The 25444-nt window shown below is 44.8% G+C and overlaps 2 protein-coding genes across 6 annotated transcripts in view; one reads left to right on the top strand and one right to left on the bottom strand.

Annotated features, from left to right (window-relative positions):
- Positions 1-15298, bottom strand: part of CLPTM1L (CLPTM1 like) — a 96696-nt gene extending 81398 nt beyond the window's left edge. The window contains exons 1-3 of one of the 2 annotated variants that reach the window (XM_069730360.1): positions 15196-15298; positions 10192-10419; positions 1774-1874 (exon numbers count right to left, since the gene is read on the bottom strand). In XM_069730360.1, the coding sequence (XP_069586461.1) occupies positions 1774-1874; positions 10192-10356 (266 nt within the window). In that variant the 5' untranslated portion in view covers positions 10357-10419; positions 15196-15298. The remainder of the gene's footprint in view (positions 1-1773; positions 1875-10191; positions 10420-15195) is intronic. The other variant, XM_069730361.1, reaches the window with a different exon arrangement.
- A 194-nt stretch (positions 15299-15492) lies between these two features.
- The window catches only part of TERT (telomerase reverse transcriptase), a 196190-nt gene continuing 186238 nt past the window's right edge, over positions 15493-25444 (top strand). For all 4 annotated transcript variants that reach the window (XR_011314016.1, XM_069730358.1, XM_069730357.1 and 1 more), the window contains exon 1: positions 15493-15705. Coding sequence is in view for 3 of the 4 variants with exons in the window: in XM_069730358.1 (XP_069586459.1) it covers positions 15493-15705 (213 nt within the window). In the remaining variant the exon portion in view is untranslated. The remainder of the gene's footprint in view (positions 15706-25444) is intronic.

The raw sequence follows: 25444 nt of genomic DNA, 5'->3' as shown, positions 1-25444 counted from the left end.
CAGCAGTCCTATATAGACCCTCCTATAGAGCAGTCCTATATAGACCCTCCTATAGAACTGTCCTATATAGACCCTCCTATAGAGCAGTCCTATATAGACCCTCCTATAGAGCAGTCCTATATAGACCCTCCTACAGCTGTCCTATATAGACCCTCCTATAGAACTGTCCTATATGGACCCTCGTATAGAGCAGTCCTATGTAGACCCTCCTATAGAGCAGTCCTATATGGACTCCCACAAAATGTCCAAATCGACATTGTGTGCAGTTAGACCCTGTGAGTGTTATTAGGAATTGGTTATAAAGCTACAAGTATACTGTAGTTATAAATGAGCAAAAAATATTCACGGCTTCTAGGGGGAGAAATACAAACTAAGATATGTCGCTCAATGCATTTAGCGCTATATTGCGGCAGTTTTTTTCAAGTTCCGTTGTACATTTGGTCCTATATAACACACAAAAATTAATTATAAGTAAAAATATTTAAAATACGATTAACTAACAAGCTCAAAAATTAAGTAAAATTCAGCAGAACTGAAGGCAGAAAGACTCGCTTTCCACTAGTTCTTAATAGTCTATTTTACACTAAAAGACTATTGAGAACTGGCACTCCTAGGTACGCTCGCTTCAATATAACCGTGCAGTGGAATCAGGCTGCCGATCACCTGACAAATGAGCAAAACGCTCACATCGTCTGGTGAAACGATCTTTCGTACTGCACAAAACATCACCATTCTCAGTAGCGCATCATCCAGTTCTCTGCGCTGTGAGACAATGGCAGCCTATGCGCACTGCACGATCTGTTACACATCCATAGAGCGGTCCGTCCGTATAAACAGGCTATGAAACCACCGCCAACTGTTACACATTGACTGATCGTCGGCTGCGTCATGAGACAAGTCAGGTGATGTAAACCTACCTTAAGTGAAGGATAAGGAAATACCAATGTATTTTAGAGGATAACAACTGCCCCCACACAGAAGCCCACTATTATCTAGCAATTGAATATATTATACTAGATGGCAGCCCGATTCTAAAGAATCGGGAGTCTAGAATCCATATATACTTTATTTATTCAAATGTAAGAATAATACAATTAATAAATAATAGTAAGAAAGAACAAAAGTAATAGGCAGTATATGGAGAAAACACCAAACAAAAGTTCAAAATTGGTGTGAAAATGTCACTGAACCACTTCACAACTAAATATATATAGTTTTGGTAAATGGTATTATAATTTTTTTGACGAAATTCGGCAGGAGCTTGAAGAGCAACGTCACTGGGCCCGCCTCCACGCAGTAGAAACTTGCTGTGAGGTAAAAATTCAAAAATCACACCAAAATGGCGGGCGGAGTGTGTCACAGTACGGCACGTTTCTGATTGGTCGCTCGCAGCAGGCGGCAACCAATCAGACACTGGACACTGTTGACGTCACTTATCTCCGGACATTAGCTCCGCACATTAGCTCCGGACATTAGCTCCGGACATTAGCTCCGGACATTAGCTCCACACATTAGCTCCGGACAAAGCCACGGAAGTTGGCACAAATTGCAGGAAGTAGTATTCTAGGCAATTATATATTAGATTAACGGTCATTAATCTGTAGAGGCCAATTTGGGGGTTTGCCTGCCTATCAATTATTAATATTATTATTATAATGTAAAAGCTGTACTAGTTGGATGTGGGTGTTTTTTAAACATTATCATCCATGTAAGTACCCATCAGTACAAGAATAAGACCAGCACCAATGACTGATGTACACTATTAGGTCTTACCTTTCAAATCGTGACTCCAAGTCAAAGTTGTCAACATTCAAAACCAAATCCACATTGTTCTCCGCACTAATACTAGTCCTTGTTGTAGTATATACACTTAACTGAAAGGAAAATAAAGAGGTGAGTGGGGGTCCAATGGACAATTCTAACACAGATAAGAGGCTCGTCCGAGGCACACGTTTCAGTTGGTACCGTCACACATAATGATATCGTTAACGATATCGTTGCTTTTTGTGATGTAGCAACGATATCGTTAACGAAATCGTTATGCGTGACAGCGACCAACGATCAGGCCCCTGCTGGGAGATCGTTGGTCGCTGGGGAATGATCAGGACTTTATTTCGTCGCTGGACTCCCGATGACATCGCTGAATCGGCGTGTGTGACGCCGATTCAGCGATGTCTTCACTGGTAACCAGGGTAAACATCGGGTTACTAAGCGCAGGGCCGCGCTTAGTAACCCGATGTTTACCCTGGTTACCATTGTAAAAGTAAAAAAAAAAAACTACATACTTACATTCCTGTCACATCCCTCAGCGTCAGCTTCCCTGCGTCCTGTAGTGTTTTTTTTTTTTTTTTTTTACTTTTACAGTGGTAACCAGGGTAAACATCGGGTTACTAAGCGCGGCCCTGCGCTTAGTAACCCGATGTTTACCCTGGTTACGCGGGGACTTCGGCATCGTTGGTCGCTGGAGAGCTGTCTGTGTGACAGCTCTCCAGCGACCACACAACGACTTACCAACGATCACGGCCAGGTCGTATCGCTGGTCGTGATCGTTGGTAAATCGTTAATTGTAACGGTACCTTTACTGGTGTACAAAGTTTAGTTATATCAAGAAGTACATTTAGCTTCATATAACACCACATCAATGAAGAATGCTTCACAGACGAACTCTGCAAGCACTACCTGCTCTTAGCAATAAAGGGAATATGTCAGCACGTTTTTGCTACACCATCCGAGATCCTGATGATTGCAGCAATCTGTAACTAACTGGGTTGCTTGATGCAGATTTGATAAAATCACGAATTTATCAGCTGCAGATCTACCAGTTCTCAAAATGCTGAGCTCTAACCCCATCCCTGATTGGCAGCTTTCTGCCTATGCACATAGTACACAGAAGAATCTTAAAAAAAGTCCTGAAAATCACATTGTATGATTTTTAATAATTATTTGCATTTTATTACATGAAATAAGTATTTGATACAATAGAAAAACAGAACTTTGTATTTGTGAGAAAATCTAAAAATAAAAACCAGAAAGTCACATTGTATGATTTTTACATAATTAATAGTAATGTACTTGTTGCTCGGGTGGTCTCCAAGTATTTGTAACTGCTCGGAGATTTAGTTTTCGTTGCCTCAGCTGCGTGATTTACGGCTGACAGACAGCTTGATTACATGTGGGGATTCCCTAGCAACCAGGCAACCCCCACATGTACTCAGGCTGGCTAGTTGCTGTAAATCATTCACTGAGGCAACGAAAACTAAATCTCCAAGCAGTTACAAATACTCGGAGACAACCCGAGCAACGAGTATATTAGCTCATCACTAATAATTAACCCTTTTCCGACGTTGGGCGTAATAACACGCCCACGTCAGACTCCCTCCCTTTGATGTGGGCTCCGGTGGTGAGCCCACATCTTTCCCAGGACACGTCTCCGATCCAAGGGCAGAAGGGCTGTCTTCCCTCATGACGTACATGTAATGCAAATGTGGGAAAGGGGTTAAAAATGACAAGCTTTCATCTTATGAAGTATGCTCTCTGGCATTATTCCATTCCGTCCTCTCTGTGGCTGATCAGCGGGCCGAGCATGCGCAGCTCATGTTGTTATAAGAGTTCCCCCACGTCCTCACCCCCAGTGTGCACAACGTATGTGAGACCCTCCCCGCTCTCACACAGACCTGGCAGCGCGCAGGATGAAAATTGCGGTGAAGCACGGAGGTGTGTGCAGTGATTTTTCCCAATGCGCTCACACAGGTCTGACATCTCTGCTTCACACGCGGGCGGTCAGGGCTGTGTGAGCGAGATTGCAGACAGACTCTTCCCGCACTCACACAGCTCTGACTGCGCGCATGTGAAGCGCAATGATCTCACCCAGATGTCCGACCGGTGTGGGCACAGGGGTCAAAAATCAACACACGTTTCCCGTGTTTCTCCACAATTTACATCCTGCACACGCTTTCAGACCTATGTGATAGTGGTGAGCGTCTCATATATGTTGTGCACACTGGGGGTGAACTCTTATGATAATAGGAACTGCACATGCTCGGCCAGCTAATTGGCGTGTGTGTGTGTGTGTGTGTGTGTGTGTGTGTGTGTGTGTGTGTGTGTGTGTATCTCGAAGGTGTTCCGCTGGTGGTACCGCGCAAGAGGCTGGTACCACCAGCAGTTTCCATATTGCGACACCCATCAATTGGGTGTCCCAATATGGCGGTCGGTGAACTTCCGCCCCTTGGAATTCTAGGATCTGGAACACCTCTGGAGGGAACAGGATGTGAAGACATTACAAGGTAAGTATATATTAACATGGTGGCATAACCCCTTTATCACTGAACTAATATTTAGCTGTATAACATTTATTTCTCATAACTGCTTTACATCTGTGTGGCATGGAGTCAGCTAACACCTGACACCTGTGAACAGATATTCCAGCCCAAGCTGTCTGGGCTACATTCCACAGTTCTTTTTCATTCTTAGGTTTTGTATCAAATACAGAATTTTTGCTGTCTCTCCACAAATTCTCAATCTGAGGCCTGGTGGTTGGGCTGGCCACTTCATAACACCAATTATGGGGATTCGAGCTTGAGGAGGCTAATTTGCATATTCCAGGTGCCTTCTGGGAAAAGCGAAGAGTCTCCCTAAGCTAGAAGATCGTTGGGTACAGCCGGGACCAGCTGCTTGGAAAGAATCACCAAACCAGGGATTCAAGCTTGAGGAGGCTAATTTGCATATTCCAGGTGCCTTCTGGGAAAAGCGAAGAGTCTCCCTAAGCTAGAAGATCGTTGGGTACAGCCGGGACCAGCTGCTTGGAAAGAATCACCAAACCAGGGATTCAAGCTTGAGGAGGCTAATTTGCATATTCCAGGTGCCTTCTGGGAAAAGCGAAGAGTCTCCCTAAGCTAGAAGATCGTTGGGTACAGCCGGGACCAGCTGCTTGGAAAGAATCACCAAACCAGGGATTCAAGCTTGAGGAGGCTAATTTGCATATTCCAGGTGCCTTCTGGGAAAAGCGAAGAGTCTCCCTAAGCTAGAAGATCGTTGGGTACAGCCGGGACCAGCTGCTTGGAAAGAATCACCAAACCGCGCGCCTTACGGCGAGCGAATTTTTGCCTGTAGGACATTAATGGAAGAAAGCTTGGCTGAGTAGATTACACAAGAAGGAAAACACACAGCAAGTCAGCAGGATCTAGGAGCAACATGGCAGATGTGACAACCTACATGGTGAGCTGCAGCATGTGCTACATGTTCACAGATCGACCAGAAGAAGAATTAAATTTCACCTGTCAGAAGTGTAGACTAGTGGCCCTTTTAGAAGAAAAGGTGCGGGGTCTGGAAGAAAGAATAGCAACTTTGAAACTCATCAAAGAGAATGAAGACTTTCTAGACAGAACAGAAGCATCTCTACTGGTCACAGAAGGTGAAAAAAGTGTCAGAGAACCTCCAAAAGCAGATGAGTGGAAGCATGTGACCAAAAGAAGCAAGAAGACCATGGAGAAATCACCAACCACACAACTGAAGAACCGATATCAAATCTTTGTAGAGGATGAAGATGGCACACCTAAGGATGAAGCAATACCAGCAAGCAAAAAAGAAAAGGGCACACAGCAACAAGTGACAGCAAAAAGTACAGACAAGAAGCAACGAAGAGTGGTGGTGGTGGGAGACTCACTACTGAGAGGCACAGAAGCAGCCATCTGCAGACCGGACATAACTGCAAGAGAAGTATGCTGCCTTCCAGGTGCGATGATCAAGGATGTGACCGATAGGATACCAAAGCTCTTCAACTCCAAGGACGTCCACCCATTTCTTCTGATACATGTTGGCACCAATGACACGGCAAGGAAGGACCTACCGACAATCTGCAAAGACTTTGAAGAGTTGGGGAAGAAAGTAAAGGAACTGGATGCACAGGTAGTTTTTTCTTCTATCCTTCCAGTAGACGGGCATGGCACCAGGAGATGGAACAGGATCCTTGATGCAAACAACTGGCTAAGACGATGGTGCAGACAACAAGGATTCGGATTCCTGGACCACGGTGTGAATTACTTGTACGATGGACTCCTCGCCAGAGACGGACTACACCTCAACAAACCTGGGAAACACACATTCGCCAGAAGACTCGCTACACTCATCAGGAGGGCGTTAAACTAGAAGAAGAGGGGACGGGAAGAAAAACATTAGACTTGAACAAAGAAGATCCAGGAAAACATACTCAGAAGGGAGGTAAGAACATTTCTAAAACAATCCACAGCGAGGATATTGGAACAAAACAAAATCCTCTAAACTGCATGCTCGCAAACGCCAGAAGCCTGACAAACAAGATGGAAGAACTAGAAGCAGAAATATCTACAGGTAACTTTGACATAGTGGGAATAACCGAGACATGGTTAGATGAAAGCTATGACTGGGCAGTTAACTTACAGGGTTACAGTCTGTTTAGAAAGGATCGTAAAAATCGGAAAGGAGGAGGGGTTTGTCTCTATGTAAAGTCTTGTCTAAAGTCCACTTTAAGGGAGGATATTAGCGAAGGAAATGAGGATGTCGAGTCCATATGGGTCGAAATTCATGGAGGGAAAAATGGTAACAAAATTCTCATTGGGGTCTGTTACAAACCCCCAAATATAACAGAAACCATGGAAAGTCTACTTCTAAAGCAGATAGATGAAGCTGCAACCCATAATGAGGTCCTGGTTATGGGGGACTTTAACTACCCGGATATTAACTGGGAAACAGAAACCTGTGAAACCCATAAAGGCAACAGGTTTCTGCTAATAACCAAGAAAAATTATCTTTCACAATTGGTGCAGAATCCAACCAGAGGAGCAGCACTTTTAGACCTAATACTATCTAATAGACCTGACAGAATAACAAATCTGCAGGTGGTCGGGCATCTAGGAAATAGCGACCACAATATTGTACAGTTTCACCTGTCTTTCACTAGGGGGACTTGTCAGGGAGTCACAAAAACACTGAACTTTAGGAAGGCAAAGTTTGACCAGCTTAGAGATGCCCTTAATCTGGTAGACTGGGACAATATCCTCAGAAATAAGAATACAGATAATAAATGGGAAATGTTTAAGAACATCCTAAATAGGCAGTGTAAGCGGTTTATACCTTGTGGGAATAAAAGGACTAGAAATAGGAAAAACCCAATGTGGCTAAACAAAGAAGTAAGACAGGCAATTAACAGTAAAAAGAAAGCATTTGCACTACTAAAGCAGGATGGCACCATTGAAGCTCTAAAAAACTATAGGGAGAAAAATACTTTATCTAAAAAACTAATTAAAGCTGCCAAAAAGGAAACAGAGAAGCACATTGCTAAGGAGAGTAAAACTAATCCCAAACTGTTCTTCAACTATATCAATAGTAAAAGAATAAAAACTGAAAATGTAGGCCCATTAAAAAATAGTGAGGAAAGAATGGTTGTAGATGACGAGGAAAAAGCTAACATATTAAACACCTTCTTCTCCACGGTATTCACGGTGGAAAATGAAATGCTAGGTGAAATCCCAAGAAACAATGAAAACCCTATATTAAGGGTCACCAATCTAACCCAAGAAGAGGTGCGAAACCGGCTAAATAAGATTAAAATAGATAAATCTCCGGGTCCGGATGGCATACACCCACGAGTACTAAGAGAACTAAGTAATGTAATAGATAAACCATTATTTCTTATTTTTAGGGACTCTATAGCGACAGGGTCTGTTCCGCAGGATTGGCGCATAGCAAATGTGGTGCCAATATTCAAAAAGGGCTCTAAAAGTGAACCTGGAAATTATAGGCCAGTAAGTCTAACCTCTATTGTTGGTAAAATATTTGAAGGGTTTCTGAGGGATGTTATTCTGGATTATCTCAATGAGAATAACTGTTTAACTCCATATCAGCATGGGTTTATGAGAAATCGCTCCTGTCAAACCAATCTAATCAGTTTTTATGAAGAGGTAAGCTATAGGCTGGACCACGGTGAGTCATTGGACGTGGTATATCTCGATTTTTCCAAAGCGTTTGATACCGTGCCGCACAAGAGGTTGGTACACAAAATGAGAATGCTTGGTCTGGGGGAAAATGTGTGTAAATGGGTTAGTAACTGGCTTAGTGATAGAAAGCAGAGGGTGGTTATAAATGGTATAGTCTCTAACTGGGTCGCTGTCACCAGTGGGGTACCGCAGGGGTCAGTATTGGGACCTGTTCTCTTCAACATATTCATTAATGATCTGGTAGAAGGTTTACACAGTAAAATATCGATATTTGCAGATGATACAAAACTATGTAAAGCAGTTAATACAAGAGAAGATAGTATTCTGCTACAGATGGATCTGGATAAGTTGGAAACTTGGGCTGAAAGGTGGCAGATGAGGTTTAACAATGATAAATGTAAGGTTATACACATGGGAAGAAGGAATCAATGTCACCATTACACACTGAATGGGAAACCACTGGGTAAATCTGACAGGGAGAAGGACTTGGGGATCCTAGTTAATGATAAACTTACCTGGAGCAGCCAGTGCCAGGCAGCAGCTGCCAAGGCAAACAGGATCATGGGGTGCATTAAAAGAGGTCTGGATACACATGATGAGAGCATTATACTGCCTCTGTACAAATCCCTAGTTAGACCGCACATGGAGTACTGTGTCCAGTTTTGGGCACCGGTGCTCAGGAAGGATATAATGGAACTAGAGAGAGTACAAAGGAGGGCAACAAAATTAATAAAGGGGATGGGAGAACTACAATACCCAGATAGATTAGCGAAATTAGGATTATTTAGTCTAGAAAAAAGACGACTGAGGGGCGATCTAATAACCATGTATAAGTATATAAGGGGACAATACAAATATCTCGCTGAGGATCTGTTTATACCAAGGAAGGTGACGGGCACAAGGGGGCATTCTTTGCGTCTGGAGGAGAGAAGGTTTTTCCACCAACATAGAAGAGGATTCTTTACTGTTAGGGCAGTGAGAATCTGGAATTGCTTGCCTGAGGAGGTGGTGATGGCGAACTCAGTCGAGGGGTTCAAGAGAGGCCTGGATGTCTTCCTGGAGCAGAACAATATTGTATCATACAATTAGGTTCTGTAGAAGGACGTAGATCTGGGGATTTATTATGATGGAATATAGGCTGAACTGGATGGACAAATGTCTTTTTTTGGCCTTACTAACTATGTTACTATGTTGGTCTGGAACGAGGATGTTGCCCACTTGCTTGTGTGCTTGGGGTCATGGGCCTGCTGAAACACCCACTTCAAGGGCATTTCTTCTTCGGCACAAAAACAACATGACCTCTGACAGTATTTTGATATACCGTACTCAAAATGGTCTATGGTGCCTGGTATGGGATAAATGGGCCAAACCATTATGCTTGCACCTCCATGCTTTACAGTCTTCAGTGTACTGTGGCTTGAATTCAGCGTTTATGGGATGTCTTATCAACGTCTTAGGCCTTCAGACCCAATAAGGACAATCTTACTCTCATCTGTCCATAGGATGTTGAGCCACTTCTCTTTAGGCCAGTCAGTGTGTTCTTGCAAATAGGTTGGATTCACATTGGCGTCTTTTTGTGGTTGCAGGACTCACAGGTAACTGAAAATCTTTGATCTCTCTGGTGCTGAATATTGGATGCTTCTTTGCCATTCTAATGATTTTCTGATTTATACTGATGGTAGTATTTATTTTCCTAACAAATGTTTTGGGTTTTGTTTGCAATTTTAATGCACTGGAAATTTTTCTAGCCGAGCAGCCCATTATTTTCTGCATGTCTTTATATGTTTTCCCACCTCAAATCAATTTCTTAATGAAAGTTCTTTCCCCTTCTGTACAGTGTCTGGAATGACCAATTTTACCCCCCTGAACAAGGGCTACAACCAGCAGATATGACACTTGCTGACCACCTTCTTTAAATAAAGGCCATAATTGACAACTATCTCTTCACAGAATGTATGACCTCACAAATTGAACTTGGCTCTGCTGTTAATTAGAACATCCCTTTCATTAAATGAGTTCATTACACCCAATTAGCAATGTGCAGGTCATGACTGTTGGTTGTCCATTACTCTCCTACACCTAGTCATGATTTTTTTCCCCATGCTGTATGATCTTTTCTTCCAAAAAAAAGTAATTAAACACATTAGTGATGTTTGACTGCTACTATTTTGCACCTAGCTGTACATATGTGCAAAGGACAACACATATAAGGTTTTCATACCTGAAGCTTCGGTCTCTTGGATAAGTACGGCTTGATACAGTTGTCACTGTGGCTTTCACATGGCTTTGTGTAGACGATGCCATACATTACCCAGCAGGTATGAACTACATATACAATAAACACACCAACCACTAGGGTCGTGAAGGAGCTTCTGTTCAGCATCATAGGTGGTGAAATGTGCAGCAGCTAAGTAATTCCGTATCCAAGATTGAGAGAGAAAGGGAAGACCTGAGGAAATGAAAACACATTTCACATGTGACCTAGCTAACGATCAACTGATAGCCACAGCACCAGGATTTAGAAAACCCTAGAGAAGGTGTACATGACTGGGAGTGTCAGAATATATACAGCCGTGAACGGACATATGAAATGTACGAGATGACACATACACGGCCGTGTACAGGACATATGGGATGGATGAGAGGACACATACAGGGCTGTCTACAGGACATATGGGATGGATGAGATGGCACATACACGGCCATGTACAGGACATATGGGATGGATGAGATGGCACATACACGGCCATGTACAGGACATATGGGATGATGAGATGACACATATAAGGCTGTGTACAGGACACATGGGATTGATGAGATGGCACATACACGGCCATGTACAGGACATAAGGGATGGATGAGATGGCACATATAAGGCTGTGTACAGGACATATGGGATGATGAGATGACACATATAAGGCCGTGTACAGGACATATGGGATGATGAGATGACACATATAAGACTGTGTACAGGACATATGGGATGGATGGGATGGCACATACACGGCCATGTACAGGACATATGGGATGGATGAGATGGCACATACACGGCCATGTTCAGGACATATGGGATGGATGAGATGGCACATACACGGCCATGTACAGGACATATGGGATGATGAGATGACACATATAAGGCTGTGTACAGGACATATGGGATTGATGAGATGGCACATACACGGCCATGTACAGGACATAAGGGATGGATGAGATGGCACATATAAGGCTGTGTACAGGACATATGGGATGATGAGATGACACATATAAGGCCATGTACAGGACATATGGGATGATGAGATGACACATATAAGGCCATGTACAGGACATATGGGATGATGAGATGACACATATAAGGCCATGTACAGGACATATGGGATGATGAGATGACACATATAAGGCCATGTACAGGACATATGGGATGATGAGATGACACATATAAGGCCATGTACAGGACATATGGGATGATGAGATGACACATATAAGGCCATGTACAGGACATATGGGATGATGAGATGACACATATAAGACTGTGTACAGGACATATGGGATGGATGGGATGGCACATACACGGCCATGTACAGGACATATGGGATGGATGAGATGGCACATACACGGCCATGTACAGGACATATGGGATGGATGAGATGGCACATATAAGGCTGTGTACAGTACATATGGGATGGATGAGATGGCACATACACGGCCATGTTCAGGACATATGGGATGGATGAGATGGCACATACACGGCTATGTACAGGACATATGGGATGGATGAGATGACACATATAAGGCCATGTACAGGACATATGGGATGGATGAGATGACACATGTAAGGCCATGTACAGGACATATGGGATGGATGAGATGACACATACAAGGCTATGTACAGGACATATGGGATGGATGAGATGGCACATACACGGCCATGTACAGGACATATGGGATGATGAGATGACACATATAAGGCTGTGTACAGTACATATGGGATGGATGAGATGGCACATACACGGCCATGTACAGGGCATATGGGATGGATGAGATGACACATATAAGGCTGTGTACAGTACATATGGGATGGATGAGATGGCACATACACGGCCATGTACAGGACATATGGGATGGATGAGATGGCACATACACGGCTATGTACAGGACATATGGGATGGATGAGATGACACATATAAGGCTGTGTACAGGACATATGGGATGGATGAGATGGCACATACATGGCCATGTACAGGACATATGGGATGGATGAGATGGCACATACACGGCCATGTACAGGACATATGGGATGATGAGATGACACATATAAGGCTGTGTACAGGACATATGGGATGGATGAGATGGCACATACACGGCCATGTACAGGACATATGGGATTGATGAGATGGCACATACACGGCCATGTACAGGACATAAGGGATGGATGAGATGGCACATATAAGGCTGTGTACAGTACATATGGGATGGCACATATAAGGCTGTGTACAGGACATATGGGATGGATGAGATGGCACATACACGGCCATGTACAGGACATATGGGATTGATGAGATGGCACATACACGGCCATGTACAGGACATAAGGGATGGATGAGATGGCACATATAAGGCTGTGTACAGTACATATGGGATGGCACATATAAGGTTGTGTACAGGACATATGGGATGATGAGATGACACATATAAGGCCATGTACAGGACATATGGGATGATGAGATGACACATATAAGGCTGTGTACAGGACATATGGGATGGATGGGATGGCACATACACGGCCATGTACAGGACATATGGGATGGATGAGATGACACATGTAAGGCCATGTACAGGACATATGGGATGGATGAGATGACACATACACGGCTATGTACAGGACATATGGGATGGATGAGATGGCACATATAAGGCTGTGTACAGTACATATGGGATGGATGAGATGGCACATACACGGCCATGTACAGGGCATATGGGATGGATGAGATGACACATATAAGGCTGTGTACAGTACATATGGGATGGATGAGATGGCACATACACGGCCATGTACAGGACATATGGGATGGATGAGATGGCACATACACGGCTATGTACAGGACATATGGGATGGATGAGATGACACATATAAGGCCATGTACAGGACATATGGGATGGATGAGATGACACATATAAGGCCATGTACAGGACATATGGGATGGATGAGATGACACATATAAGGCCATGTACAGGACATATGGGATGGATGAGATGACACATATAAGGCCATGTACAGGACATATGGGATGGGTGAGATGGCACATACACGGCTATGTACAGGACATATGGGATGGATGAGATGACACATATAAGGCCATGTACAGGACATATGGGATGGATGAGATGACACATACACGGCTATGTACAGGACATATGGGATGGATGAGATGACACATATAAGGCTGTGTACAGGACATATGAGATGGATGAGATGACACATACACGGCCATGTACAGGACATATGGGATGGATGAGATGACACATACACGGCCATGTACAGGACATATGGGATGGATGAGATGACACATACACGGCCATGTACAGGACATATGGGATGGATGAGATGACACATACACGGCCATGTACAGGACATATGGGATGGATGAGATGACACATACACGGCCATGTACAGGACATATGGGATGGATGAGATGACACATACACGGCCGTGTACAGGACATATGGGATGGATGAGATGGCACATATAAGGCTGTGTACAGTACATATGGGATGGATGAGATGGCACATACACGGCCATGTACAGGACATATGGGATGGATGAGATGACACATATAAGGCTGTGTACAGTACATATGGGATGGATGAGATGGCACATACACGGCCATGTACAGGACATATGGGATGGATGAGATGACACATACACGGCCATGTACAGGACATATGGGATGGATGAGATGACACATACACGGCCATGTACAGGACATATGGGATGGATGAGATGACACATACACGGCCATGTACAGGACATATGGGATGGATGAGATGACACATACACGGCCATGTACAGGACATATGGGATGGATGAGATGACACATACACGGCCATGTACAGGACATATGGGATGGATGAGATGACACATACACGGCCATGTACAGGACATATGAGATGGATGAGATGACACATACACGGCCATGTACAGGACATATGGGATGGATGAGATGACAGATACACGGCCATGTACAGGACATATGGGATGGATGAGAGGACACATATAAGGCCATGTACAGGACATATGGGATGGATGAGATGACACATACACGGCCATGTACAGGACATATGAGATGGATGAGAGGACACATATAAGGCCATGTACAGGACATAAGGGATGGATGAGATGACACATACACGGCCATGTACAGGACATATGGGATGGATGAGATGACACATACACGGCCATGTACAGGACATATGGGATGGATGAGATGACACATACACGGCCATGTACAGGACATATGGGATGGATGAGATGACACATACACGGCCATGTACAGGACATATGGGATGGATGAGATGACACATACACGGCCATGTACAGGACATATGGGATGGATGAGATGACACATACACGGCCATGTACAGGACATATGGGATGGATGAGATGACACATACACGGCCATGTACAGGACATATGGGATGGATGAGATGACACATACACGGCCATGTACAGGACATATGGGATGGATGAGATGACACATAAGGCCGTGTACAGGACATATGGGATGGATGAGATGACACATATAAGGCCATGTACAGGACATATGGGATGGATGAGATGACACATACACGGCCGTGTACAGGACATATGGGATGGATGAGATGACACATACACGGCCGTGTACAGGACATATGGGATGGATGAGATGACACATATAAGGCCATGTACAGGACATATGGGATGGATGAGATGACACATATAAGGCCATGTACAGGACATATGGGATGGATGAGATGACACATAAGGCCATGTACAGGACATATGAGATGGATGAGAGGACACATATAAGGCCATGTACAGGGCACGAGATGAGACACTAACACCTGACACGTCGCCTCTATTTCCCAGGCTGGACAGACTGTATGGACTACACGCCGTACGATACACTGATCACTGTGGTGCCACATTCACATCGCGACTGTCGTGTATACACTGTGCTGTCAGGCTCACCTATCGCCGGTATATAGCATCTCTCTCCAACCGAGAGGGACAGTGCAGAAACCGGGAAAACAGTCAGCGGAACCCGGAAGTGACGTATCCGTGACCATTACTCCCACGTGATGCTCTACGGCGGCGCGCTATCGTTGCTCGGCGGCCATGTTGGAGGAGGCTTGTCTGTCACGTTGAGGTGTTGTTTGTGCGCTCACGGGAGGGGCTGCTGGATCGTACTCGCTGCATTCCTAGCACTATACCGCTGACCTGCACGTTTATTGCGCATGCGTGCCTGCATTTGGCGCGCAGTTTGACATGGCTGCCCCAGGGCCGCCTCTCCTGCAGGCCGTGTACGGGAAGGTGTACACCATTAGGGACTATGTCGGTGTCCTGCACACGGACAGCGAGCCCGGCGTGCAGCTACAGCAGGAGGGGGACACGGACAGATATAAGAGCTTCCTATCGGGGCTGCTGGTCTGTATCCCTCCACAGGCCAAGAGACTGTGCTCGCCCACATCCTTCCTGCAGGTAAGAGCTGTGCGCAGCCGTGTGCTCTCTAACAGCCCCATGAGCCACAACTGCTGGACAACATGCCGCAGCTGGTTTATGTTGTCACATGACCCGCGATGACACCGGAGTGTGCAGAAGAGCCCAGTGCTAGTGTGCGCAGATCTGACGAGCGCCACCCTGTGGCCGACATTCATTCCTGCTACACAATAGCTTCAGCTCGAGTCCTGCTGTGTGCAGCACAAGGATGGATCAGAAGATGGCAGCTTCAAGTCTCCTAAGGGGGCTATTGAAGCGAGCAAAAAGTGTACAAAAAAGATTTTCAAAATATAACAGTCCAAATCAGCCCCCCTTTTGACCATTCAAAATAAAACGCTAAAAAATACTTATTTGGTATCTCTGCTTTAACAAACGCCCGATCTATCAAAATATAGAAATAACTAACAAGAAAAAAAAATCAAAACTCCTGAATTACATTTGGAACAGGCAATCAAAACATCGTATCTACCCCAAAAATGCTGCGTACATCCAGGATAAAGATGAGAGGGCCCATGCATACCGGGATGAGGAGGTCATACATACCAGGATGGGGATGAGAGGGGCCATGCGTACCAGGATGGGGATGAGAGGGGCCATGCGTACCAGGATGGGGATGAGAGGGGCCATGCGTACCAGGATGGGGATGAGAGGGGCCATGCTTACCAGGATGGGGATGAGAGGGGCCATGCGTACCAGGATGGGGATGAGGAGGTCATACATACCAGGATGGGGATGAGAGGGGCCATGCGTACCAGGATGGGGATGAGAGGGGCCATGCTTACCAGGATGGGGATGAGAGGGGCCATGCGTACCAGGATGGGGATGAGAGGGGCCATGTGTACCAGGATGGGGATGAGAGGGGCCATGCGTACCAGGATGGGGATGAGAGGGGCCATGCGTACCAGGATGGGGATGAGAGGGGCCATGCTTACCAGGATGGGGATGAGAGGGGCCATGCTTACCAGGATGGGGATGAGAGGGGCCATGCTTACCAGGATAACGATGAGGGGGCCATGTATGCCAGGGTAGGGATGAGAGGGCAATGTTTATCAGGATAGGCAATATTAAGTACAGAATTGACCATATTTTTTGATTCATTTTTTTTTCTAATTTCCTCCTCTAAAACCTAGGTTCGTCTTATGGTCCGGTGCGTCTTAGGTTGTGTGCACACAGTGCGTTTTTGATGCGATTTTTCCCATGTGGAAATGGGCCAAAAATGCTATGGAATCCTTCTGCAAGCTAATTCAATGACAAAGTGTTGTGCACTTGATCAGTAATTTTCCTTGAGTATTTGCAGTGCGTTTTTTTTCTGCATGTCAATTCTTTGTGCATTTCTGCAGCGTTTTTCATCCATTGACTTCAATTGAGTCCATCAAATCCGCAGCAAAAACGCAGGTATAAAAATGTTTGCGGATTTGCTGAGTTTTTGCTTGCGTTTTGCCGGCTTCCTATGCTGTCATCTGTGTGACAGCATGGGAAACACCGTCGCAGTGGTTCTTTTCAGCGGTAACGCTACTGCTGTTAAGACCGTTGGTCAGAGCACTGTGATATCACGCTGTCAGATGTGTTAGCGTGACCCCGCAGCTGTGACTGTGACCTGCAGTAAAAAGCTTACCGCAGGTCAGCAGGCGTGGGCTTATGAGACTACTATACTTAACCCCTTCATGACCCAGCCTATTTTGACCTTAAAGACCTTGCCGTTTTTTGCAATTCTGACCAGTGTCCCTTTATGAGGTAATAACTCAGGAACGCTTCAACGGATCCTAGCGGTTCTGAGATTGTTTTTTCGTGACATATTGGGCTTCATGTTAGTGGTAAATTTAGGTCAATAAATTCTGCGTTTATTTGTGATAAAAACGGAAATTTGGCGAAAATTTTGAAAATTTCGCAATTTTCACATTTTGAATTTTTATTCTGTTAAACCAGAGAGATATGTGACACAAAATAGTTAATAAATAACATTTCCCACATGTTTACTTTACATCAGCACAATTTTGGAAACAAAATTTTTTTTTGTTAGGAAGTTATAAGGGTTAAAATTTGACCAGCGATTTGTCATTTTTACAACGAAATTTACAAAACCATTTTTTTTAGGGACCACCTCACATTTGAAGTCAGTTTGAGGGGTCTATATGGCTGAAAATACCCAAAAGTGACACCATTCTAAAAACTGCACCCCTCAAGGTACTCAAAACCACATTCAAGAAGTTTATTAACCCTTCAGGTGCTTCACAGCAGCAGAAGCAACATGGAAGGAAAAAATGAACATTTAACTTTTTAGTCACAAAAATTATCTTTTAGCAACAATTTTTTTATCTTCCCAATGGTAAAAGGAGAAATTGAACCACGAAAGTTGTTGTCCAATTTGTCCTGAGTACGCTGATACCTCATATGTGGGGGTAAACCACTGTTTGGGCGCACGGCAGGGCTTGGAAGGGAAGGAGCGCCATTTGACTTTTTGAATCAAAAATTGGCTCCACTCTTTAGCGGACACCATGTCCCGTTTGGAGAGCCCCCGTGTGCCTAAAAATTGGAACTCCCCCACAAGTGACCCCATTTTGGAAACTAGACGCCCTAAGGAACTTATCTAGATGCATAGTGAGCACTTTGAACCCCCAGGTGCTTCACAAATTGATCCGTAAAAATGAAAAAGTACTTTTTTTTCACAAAAAAATTCTTTTAGCCTCAATTTTTTCATTTTCACATGGGCAACAGGATAAAATGGATCCTAAAATGTGTTGGGCAATTTCTCCTGAGTACACCAATACCTCACATGTGGGGGTAAACCACTGTTTGGGCACATGGTAAGGCTCGGAAGGGAAGGAGCGCCATTTGACTTTTTGAATGAAAAATTATTTCCATCGTTAGCGGACACCATGTCGCGTTTGGATAGCTCCTGTGTGCCTAAACATTGGCGCTCCCCCACAAGTGACCCCATTTTGGAAACTAGACCCCCCAAGGAACTTATTTAGATGCCTAGTGAGCACTTTAAACCCTCAGGTGCTTCACAAATTGATCTGTAAAAATGAAAAAGTACTTTTTTTTTCACAAAAAAATTCTTTTCGCCTCAATTTTTTCATTTTCACATGGGCAGTAGGATAAAATGGATCATAAAATTTGTTGGGCAATTTCTCCCGAGTACGTCGATACCTCACATGTGGGGGTAAACCACTGTTTGGGCACTCGGCAGGGCTCGGAAGGGAAGGCGCGCCATTTGACTTTTTGAATGGAAAATTAGGTCCAATTGTTAGCGGACACCATGTCGCGTTTGGAGAGCCCCTGTGTGCCTAAACATTGGAGCTCCCCCACAAGTGACCCCATTTTGGAAACTAGACCCCCCAAGGAACTTATCTAGATGCATATTGAGCACTTTAAACCCCCAGGTGCTTCACAGAAGTTTATAACGCAGAGCCATGAAAATAAAAAATAATTTTTCTTTCCTCAAAAATGATTTTTTAGCCTGGAATTTCCTATTTTGCCAAGGATAATAGGAGAAATTGGACCCCAAGTATTGTTGTCCAGTTTGTCCTGAGTACGCTGATACCCCATATGTGGGGGTAAACCACTGTTTGGGCACATGCCGAGGCTCGGAAGTGAAGTAGTGACGTTTTGAAATGCAGACTTTGATGGAATGCTCTGTGGGCGTCACGTTGCGTTTGCAGAGCCCCTGATGTGGCTTAACAGTAGAAACCCCCCACAAGTGACCCCATTTTGGAAACTAGACCCCGAAAGGAACTTATCTAGATGTGTGGTGAGCACTTTGAACCCCCAAGCGCTTCATAGAAGTTTATAATGCAGAGCCGTGAAAATAATAAATACGTTTTCTTTCCTCAAAAATAATTATTTAGCCCAGAATTTTTCAATTTTCCCAAGGGTAACAGGAGAAATTTGACCCCAATATTTGTTGTCCAGTTTCTCCTGAGTACGCTGATACCCCATGAGTGGGGGTAAACCACTGTTTGGGCACACGTCGGGGCTCAGAAGGGAAGTAGTGACTTTTGAAATGCAGACTTTGATGGAATGGTCTGCGGGTGTCACGTTGCGTTTGCAGAGCCCCTGGTGTGCCTAAACAGTAGAAACCCCCACAAGTGACCCCATTTTAGAAACTAGACCCCCCAAGGAACTTATTTAGATATGTGGTGAGCACTTTGAACCCCCAAGTGCTTCACAGACGTTTACAACGCAGAGCCGTGAAAATAAAAAATCATTTTTCTTTCCTCAAAAATTATGTTTTAGCAAGCATTTTTTTAGATTCACAAGGGTAACAGGAGAAATTGGACCCCAGTAATTGTTGCGCAGTTTGTCCTGAGTATGCTGGTACCCCATATGTGGGGGTAAACCACTGTTTGGGCACACGTCAGGGCTCGGAAGTGAGGGAGCACCATTTGACTTTTTGAATACGAGATTGGCTGGAATCAATGGTGGCGCCATGTTGCGTTTGGAGACCCCTGATGTGCCTAAACAGTGGTAACCCCTCAATTCTACCTCCAACACTAACCCCAACACACCCCTAACCCTAATCACAACCCTAACCACAACCCTAATTCCAACCCTAACCCTAAGGCTATGTGCCCACGTTGCGGATTCGTGTGAGATATTTCCGCACCATTTTTGAAAAATCCGCGGGTAAAAGGCACTGCGGATTTTCCGCGGATTTCCAGTGTTTTTTGTGCGGATTTCACCTGCGGATTCCTATTGAGGAACAGGTGTAAAACGCTGCGGAATCCGCACAAAGAATTGACATGCTGCGGAAAATACAACGCAGCGTTTCCGCTCGGTATTTTCCGCACCATGGGCACAGCGGATTTGGTTTTTCATATGTTTACATGGTACTGTAAACCTGATGGAACACTGCTGCGAATCCACAGCGGCCAATCCGCAGTGTGGACACATAGCCTAATTCTAAAGGTATGTGCACACGCTGCGGAAAACGCTGCGGATCCGCAGCAGTTTCCCATGAGTTTACTGTTCAATGTAAACCTACGGGAAACAAAAATCGCTGTACACATGCTGCGGAAAAACTGCACGGAAACGCAGCGGTTTACATTCCGCAGCATGTCACTTCTTTGTGCGGATTCCGCAGCGGTTTTACAACTGCTCCAATAGAAAATCGCAGTTGTAAAACCGCAGTGAAATGCGCAGAAAAAATTTATCAAATCCGCAGCGGAAAAATCCGCAGAGAACCAGAATACGTGTGCACATACCGAAACCCTAACCCTAGCCCTAACCCTAACCCTAACCCTACCCCTAACCCTACCCCTAACCCTAACCCTATTCTAACATTAGTGGAAAAAAAAAATTTCTTTATTTTTTTATTGTCCCTACCTATGGGGGTGACAAAGGGGGGGGGTCATTTATTATTTTTTTTATTTTGATCACTGAGATATAATCTATCTCAGTGATCAAAATGCACTTTGGAACGAATCTGCCGGCCGGCAGATTCGGCGGGCGCACTGCGCATGCGCCCGCCATTTTGGAAGATGGCGGCGCCCAGGGAGAAGACGGACGGGACCCCGGCTGGATCGGTAAGTATGATGGGGTGGGGGGGGAGCACGGGGGGGGGGAATCGGAGCGCGGGAGGGGTGGAACGGAGCACGGGGGGGCTGGAACGGAGCACGGGGGGGCTGGAACGGAGCACAGGGGGGCTGGAACGGAGCACGGGGGGGCTGGAACGGAGCACGGGGGGGTGGATCGGAGCACGGAGGGGGGTGGATCGGAGTGCAGGGGGGGTGATTGGAGCACGGGGGGGTGATTGAAGCACGGGGGGTGCGGACAAGAGCACGGGGGGAGCGGAGCACTGGATGGAGGGGAGCCGGAGCAGTGTACCGGCCAGATCGGGGGGCTGGGGGGGGCGATCAGTGGGGTGGGGGCACATTAGTATTTCCAGCCATGGCCGATGATATTTCAGCATCGGCCATGGCTGGATTGTAATATTTCACCAGTTATAATAGGTGAAATATTACAAATCGCTCTGATTGGCAGTTTCACTTTCAACAGCCAATCAGAGCGATCGTAGCCACGAGGGGGTGAAGCCACCCCCCCTGGGCTAAACTACCACTCCCCCTGTCCCTGCAGATCGGGTGAAATGGGAGTTAACCCTTTCACCCGATCTGCAGGGATGCGATCTTTCCATGACGCCGCGTAGGCGTCATGGGTCGGATTGGCACCGACTTTCATGACGCCTACGTGGCGTCATGGGTCGGGAAGGGGTTAAAAATGAGGAGGAAGTCCAGTCACCAGCAAAATGACGTATTAGGTAGAGGAAAATTAGGCTATGGTTTAAAAAAAACTAAAACCTTTGTCCTTTATTATAATTTCATAAAAACCTCTTGCTAACATTTTCTCACGCAGCTCAGTGATACACTGACAGGATGTAATCGCTCCCGCAGTGTATCGCCGGCTGTCTTTGAGAGCAGTCACATTAATGACTGCACTCAGTCATCAGGATCATCGTGGGACATTATGAATTATCTTCTCTGTGGACAGGTGAGGAATATTGTGGTTTATTTTATTTTTGTTGCAGGATACATTGGCGTCACTGGATTAGGCAATGTAAGTTCATTCTGTGAAAGCTCCAATATAGGCTGGTGACAATGTATGTGTGTGTGTTTGTTTGTGTCTGTTTTTGTTTGTGATTGCTTATCGGCTTACTAATGAAGGTGTCGGACTGACACCTTTTCATTTCTAAGCCTAGGGCTTGGTGTCAATGACAGCTGCTGACACCAAGCCCTATTCCAATTACCCTGATGCCACTGCATCAGCATGAAAATGGTGGTGTTCAACCAAGAAATTACCTCACTAAGCTAATTATCTTCATTTAGCTCAAAAAATCCTTCATTGCTGTACAAAGACGCGCATTTTTGGTGCAGCGGTTTTTTGCCAAGAGATGCAGAACCTTGCAGAAGTTTCTGCAAGTAAATACTCAACGTTCGCACATAGCCTTATAGTCCGGAAAATACGGTAGATGTTTCAGCATCTGTCTGTCGTAAAGAGAAGACTTCATGAGAATAAATACAGGAGGGTTCACCACAAGGCGCGAACCATTAGGTTATGTGCACACATTGATTATTTGCTTGCAGAAATTTCTGCAAGGGTTCTGCATCTTTTGCCAGAAAAAACGCTGCGGGAAAATCCGCTGTGTTTTTGGTGCCTATTTGTATGCGTTTTTTCCTGTGCATTTAATGGGTCAAAAACGCAGGCAAAAACACACATAGAATTGACATGCTGCAGATTTAAACACACAGCCAATCCTGAAAGGAAAAATACTGATACTTGCACAACGCTTCAGGAGTCTCATTGACTTTGCTGGCTGAAGGATTCCATAGCGTTTTTGGGCCAATTCTGCAAAGAAAAAAAACGCATCAAAAACGCACCGTGTGCACAGAGCGTTTATCAGCCTTAAGCTACCTGCCCTCAATCAGGAAGCAGCAGCGCTTTGGACACAGGGTATTTTCCCTACATCCAAAGCGCTGCGTTCTAATCACGCAGATAAATCTGCATGTGTTTGCTGAACATTGCGGCTTTACCGCATCCAATACATCCTATTAGGGAAATTGACATGCTGCTGCTTGTAAACCCTTACCGCAGGTGAGTTTACTCATCGTCAAATAGAAGCACAGTGGGCGTGGGATTTCTATAAATCCTATCCACAGTGCTCATACTGTACATCGCAGCATTTTGAAACACAACGCAAGTGTGCTGCATCCAAAACGCTGATATTCTTGATCGTAGGCACGGAGCCTTCAAAATAGAAAGGCCAGATTAGACTTTGCCAAAAAACTTCTAAAGAAACAAGTCCAGTTCTGGAAAAGAATTAGGACAGATGAAACCAAGATCAACCTGTACTAGAACGATGGGTAGAAGAAGGTATGGAGAAGCCTTGGAATGGCCCATGATCCAAAACACACCACATTCTGTGTAAAACATGGTGGAGGCACTGTGATGGCATAGGCAAGCATGGCTTCCAGTGGCACTTTGTCACTAGTGTTTATTGATGATGGGACTGAAGAAAATCAGCCGGATTCTGAAGTGCACAGGGCGATGCTTTCTGCTCAGATTCTACATATTGCGCTAAGGTTGGTTGTACAGCGCTTCACAGTACAGATGGACAATGACCCAAAACATAATGCGAAAGCAATCCAGATGTTTAAGGTAAAGAAGTGGAATGTTCTGCAATGGCCAAATTATTCGCCGGATGTAAACCCATCAAGGAGCATTTCAAGGACAGGAAGATCGACAAACAAGCAACATCTGAAGTTGGCTGGAGTGAAGCCATGGCAAAGCATCACAAAGGGGGAATCCCAGTGTTTGGTGACGTCCATGGCTTCCAGACTTAGGGCAGTCATTGCCTGCAAAGTATTCTCTACAAAGTATTAAAGGGAACCTGTCAGCTGTTTTGGCCGCTATAAGATGCAGCCACTGCCTTTCAGAGATTATCTACAGCATTCTATAATGATCAGCCCCCTATCCGACCTGAAAGATAAGAAAAATATGTTTTATTATACTAACCCGGGGTTTGGTCTGGTCCGATGGGTGTCGCAAGTCCAGGTCCAGCGCCTCCCATCTTCTTGTGACGCCGCCCTCTTGCTGGATTCAAAGCTCCCTGGCATCGCGCTCCTGCGCAGGCGTACTTATCTGCCCTGTTGAGGGCAGAGTAAATTCCTGCAGTGCGTAGGCGCTGGGCCTCTCTTCCTGGCACCTGCACACTGCAGTACTTTGCTTTGCCCTCAACAGGGCAGATAAGTAAACCTGCGCAGGAGCGCGATGCCGGAGAGCTTTGAATCAAGCAGGAGGGTGGCGTCGCAATAAGATGGGAGGCGCCGGACCAGGACCTGCGACACCCATTGGACCGGACCGCCCCTGGTGAGTATAATAAAACGTATTTTTGTTATCTTTCAGGTCGGATCGGGGGCTGATCTACAGCATTATAGAATGCTGTAGATAAGCCCTGAATGGCAGTGGCCGCATCTTATAGCAGCCAAAACAGCTGACAGGTTCCCTTTAAAAATGAGTATTTTCTTTATGGTAAAGTTAATTTGTCCAATTTTGAGACACTGAAATGAGGTCTCCTTGTAGAAAAATAGCTGTAATTCCTAAACTTTTCATATATCTTTGTTCAACACCTTAAATTATATTTGAAAGTCTACACTTCAATTGTATAACCTAGAAAAATATTTACTGACAAACCAATCATAGATTTTAATCAAATATTTTTATTTGTTAAAAAGTGACATGAGCACCACAAATAACACTTTTTATTATTTTTGTACAAGACAGTAGCTAAAATAAAATATGATTTAAAAAGTACTAATACATACAAACAAGTATGTGAGGGGGCCAGGGCACGCAAGGACTGATTGGCAAAAAATTAATAAAAATACAACATCAATTAAATATACAAAATCATACAAGAAGTCTTGATAATTGATGCAAGAAAGTAATAATATGGCTGACACAACAACTAAATAAATGAGTACATACTCACACAAAAAAATACAATAAAATTATAATAAATAAATACTATTTCATATGATAATAAAAGCAATATCTAAATTAATCCACACACCTGATCATTGTTAGAATCTAATATATAATTGCCTAGAATACTACTTCCTGCAATTTCTGCCAACTTCCGTGGCTTTGTCCGGAGCTAATGTCCGGAGCTAATGTCCGGAGATAAGTGACGTCAACAGTGTCCAGTGTCTGATTGGTTGCCGCCTGC

The sequence above is a fragment of the Ranitomeya imitator genome, chromosome 6, assembly GCF_032444005.1.
Source record: "Ranitomeya imitator isolate aRanImi1 chromosome 6, aRanImi1.pri, whole genome shotgun sequence".
Taxonomy (NCBI): domain Eukaryota; kingdom Metazoa; phylum Chordata; class Amphibia; order Anura; family Dendrobatidae; genus Ranitomeya; species Ranitomeya imitator.
This window is presented reverse-complemented; position numbering and strand designations above follow the sequence as displayed.